This window comes from Drosophila gunungcola, unplaced genomic scaffold (assembly GCF_025200985.1).
Source record: "Drosophila gunungcola strain Sukarami unplaced genomic scaffold, Dgunungcola_SK_2 000091F, whole genome shotgun sequence".
NCBI lineage: Eukaryota > Metazoa > Arthropoda > Insecta > Diptera > Drosophilidae > Drosophila > Drosophila gunungcola.
The window spans coordinates 328,663-332,577 of NW_026453253.1; the positions used below are offsets into that span (position 1 = coordinate 328,663).

At 47.2% G+C, this 3,915-nt stretch overlaps 1 protein-coding gene across 1 annotated transcript; it reads left to right on the top strand.

Moving 5' to 3' along the window:
- The first annotated feature begins 337 nt into the window (after nucleotides 1-337).
- On the top strand, nucleotides 338-3,394 carry LOC128265062 (ATP-dependent DNA helicase DDX11). Its single transcript, XM_053000852.1, is given in 4 exon segments — nucleotides 338-901; nucleotides 904-2,204; nucleotides 2,265-2,462; nucleotides 2,521-3,394. Coding segments are annotated over 4 exon segments (2,562 nt in total). The 5' UTR covers nucleotides 338-471; the 3' UTR covers nucleotides 3,154-3,394.
- Nucleotides 3,395-3,915: the final 521 nt, after the last annotated feature.

The following is a 3,915-nucleotide window of genomic DNA, read 5'->3' on the forward strand; positions in this document are numbered from 1 at the left end:
CTATTGATTATAATGGTTGTTGTCTGGGATGGCCTTATAGCGCTGGAAACGGTTAATTTTTTGACAAATATGAATCTCCGATTTTCACAGAGCACATCCACCATCCATCTTCCGATTTCAGCATATCTGAACAGCTGATTTTACTACGATACAGTTTTTTGGCAAAATGCAAATTAATTTTTTCCGTGCTGAATCAGCCATTTACTTGATACGACATTTTTCAGCACATAGAAATATTATACACATCAAGTGCATATTAGCTGCCTTTTTCTACCCTACATGTAAAGTATCGCATACAATTCATATTATTTTTCACTGTCCACCACTAGCAGACTTCCATCCCTAATAATAAATCCCCTCGCTGATTTACCTCTGCTTTGTACCTGTTGTTGTAGTTCTTCTTCTTCTTGGCGCGTCGTTTTGTCTTAGCACTTTTCCGAATGAGGGGATAACTTAAAGAAAATCCCCAAAATGGCCCAGTACACGCCTCACCAGCCGCTGTCCACGCCCACCGCCCAGGAATTTGGATTTCCCCACACACCATATGGCATCCAGGAGCAGCTGATGCAGGAGCTCTTTGAAGTGCTCGAAAAGGGGCAGGTGGGCATATTCGAGAGTCCCACGGGCACGGGCAAATCCTTGACCCTCACCTGTGGCTCACTCACCTGGCTTGCGAGGCACGAGGAACTGGTTAGGGCGGAAATGCTGGCGAGGATTGGCGGTGCCAAACTGGAGCTGGCTGAACTGGAAAAGCAGAGCGAGCAGGCGCAGGATTGGCTTGAGAGCCAGGCAAAGTCAAGGACACAGCGGGAGGAGCTCCAAAAGCTGCAGCACATGCAGCAGTTGCTGGACAAACAAGAGCAGCAGCTGGTGGATATCAGGAAGCGGGCTAGATCCTTTAAAAGCAAAGCAGAAAGCAGCGGCCCGTGGAACCGAGCCAGGAATCCAACTCCGACACGGATTCGGAGCATGAAACTGCCGATGAACCAGAGGAAACCAGCGAGGATCACTATCGCCCAGTGCAAATATTCTTCTGCAGTCGCACCCACTCGCAATTAACCCAAATAATTTCAGAGCTTCGCAAAACTCCATATGGTCAGTCGGTAAGATGCATTTCCCTGGGCTCCCGGCAGCAATTGTGTGTTAACAGCCAGGTGCGTAGCCTCAAACAAGTGGCTCTGATGAACGAGCGGTGTTTGGACATGGCCAGCAAGAGCAAATCGCAGCCCAATCCCAGCAAGAAAAGTCGCCTGGCGACAGGGGCAAGCAGTAGATGTCCGTTTAAGGCTGCTTCCCTGGTGGATTCGCTGAGGGATTTGGCTCTAAGTGAACCCCTGGACATTGAGGAGTTGGCCAGCCAAGGAGCCGCCTGTGGTGGCTGCTCCTACTACGCATCCCGATCCGCTCTGGAGCAGGCCCAACTGATATTACTGCCCTATCAGCTGCTGCTCCAGAAGTCCGCCCGTCAGCAGCTGGGCATTAAGCTCAAAGGATCCATCGTTATTGTCGACGAGGCACACAATCTTTTGGACACTTTGGCCCAGTTGCATGGCGTTGAAATCAACCGGCAGAGGCTGGAGCGAGCTAGAGTGGAGATCTCGGGCTACAAGGAGCACTTTCAGAAACGATTTAGCACCAAGAATCTGTTGAAAATCAACCAACTCATCTATATAGTTCGGCGGTTGCTTAAGGCACTCGATCCGGGCGACAACACGCAGCCCAACTGCTCGAGAATGCTGCGCACGTATGAGCTAACGGCCGAGGGAGACTTTTTCAACATCGATCTCTGCGAGCTATTGGATTTTTGTGCGCGCACTCGTTTCGCCCGGAAAGTCCAAGGACATGCGGCCAAGATGCAGAGGGAACCACAGCCCAGTGAGAATCGGCCACCGACTTTGTCATCGGCCAGGAGCCTGATCCTCCAGAGATTGGCCAGCGAGCAAACGGAAAAGGAGAAAACGAAGAAGCAGGGCAAGAGGAAGCTAGAGGAAATGGCCGATTCGGTGGAGGAGCGGCAGGAAAAGGAGGAGCCGCACCTGGAATTACCTCCCTCACCCATCAGACCATTACTGGCGTTTCTGGAAACCCTTACCAGCAATGCGGAGGATGGCAGGATTTTATTAGACCCCCAACAGGGAACCTTCAAGTACCTACTACTCGATCCTGCAGAACAGTTTGCCGATATCCTGGACGAAGCTAGAGCGGTGAGCAAAGCAAATCACATTTAAACGCCTTTTTTTTATAGAGTTTTGTAATACTTGCAGGTTGTGGTTGCTGGTGGCACCATGCAGCCCACTCAGGAGCTGAAGGAGCAGCTGTTTACCAGCTGCAAGGATCGTCTGGTGGAGCGCTTCTACAGCCATGTGGTGCCCGAAGATGCAGTCCTGCCCTTTGTGGTATCCAATGGTCCAAACCGTGCGCTCTTACGTTTTAACTTTGCCCAGAGGGCTAGTCCAGAAATGGTTCGTCTCTTTACTGCTGTTCTTTAATGTTAACAATAATTTCCCAACCAAACTGCAGCTACAGGAGCTCTCGATGATCCTCCAGAATCTGTGCCAAGTGGTGCCAGGTGGAGTGGTTTGCTTTTTGCCTTCCTACGAGTACTTAGATAAGGTCTACAATTATCTGGAGCAATCGGGAACCCTTGAGCGGATTTCCCGCAGGAAGACCCTGTTCCGGGAGGTGTCTGGATCAGCGGAGCAGCTATTGGTGAAATATGCGCTGGCCATAAAGGCAGCGGGATCAGGAGGAGCCCTACTTCTGAGTGTCGTTGGAGGAAAGCTCTCCGAGGGCCTGAACTTCGCCGACGATCTGGGCAGGGCAGTTCTAGTGGTGGGTCTGCCATATCCCAATCGCCAGGCGCCGGAACTTCAGCAGCGAATGCGGCACTTGGATGAGAAACTGGGACCCGGATCGGGCAATGAATTCTTCGAGAATCTCTGCATGAAGGCGGTCAACCAGTGTATTGGACGAGCAGTTCGTCACATTAAGGACTATGCTTGCGTTTATCTTCTGGATGAACGCTATGCGAATGCCGGGATTCGGAGAAAACTGCCCGAATGGATTTCCCGACACATTGTGGAGGCGAGTGCTGGGAAAGGAGGCTTTGGAGCAGTTCAAGCGCAAACTGCTAAGTTTTTTAAGAGTAGGTAACGAATCTCTTAACCCAACTGTGGCAAAGGTCCTCTAAAAATTGTATTATTGCATTATAAGTCTCATTAGGTTATAGCCTTAAATTAAGGCAAGGGGTTGATATTATTACGTTCGTAAAAAAAATCATTGAGTTTACAATTATTTGAAGTCATTAAATGTATATTCATTAAGGCAGTCTTAAATTGTATTATTGCATTTATGGTTGTATTAAAAATTGTTTTGACTTAAGGCAAGGTTTATTACGTTTCTAAATAATACAATTGGCTTTAAATCATTGAATTTTTAATTTATTAAAGTCGTTTAATGTATGAGCACAAAATTAATATTAATATTTTATTAGTATTATTGTTATTATTTATTTGTATATGATACCAGAATTCTTAATAGGTTTGAAAAAATTACTTGTTTTAAATTTATAATGTTTAATCTTTAACTTAAAGATGTATCTGGCAACACTGGTATAGGTAGGGATTTTTAGATTAGCGGTGATGCCACATCGACGGCATCCTGGGTATGGTAGCCCTCTTTGCAGCAATTTCGAATAAAAGTCGCTTTCGTTGCCAGCTCGAACTAACAGAAAGAGAGATGGACGGATAAACATCGATATCTCTGCCAAACATCGATATAACCGATATTTTGGAAACATCGATGTCATCGATGTTTGTCCATCTCTAAGCTCTGGCGACTGCTGTTTTTCCGAGTTTTCTCGTTTAACGCGCAAAAAGGTGTTTGCTAAATTAAACTGAACATGTAAAGCTAACC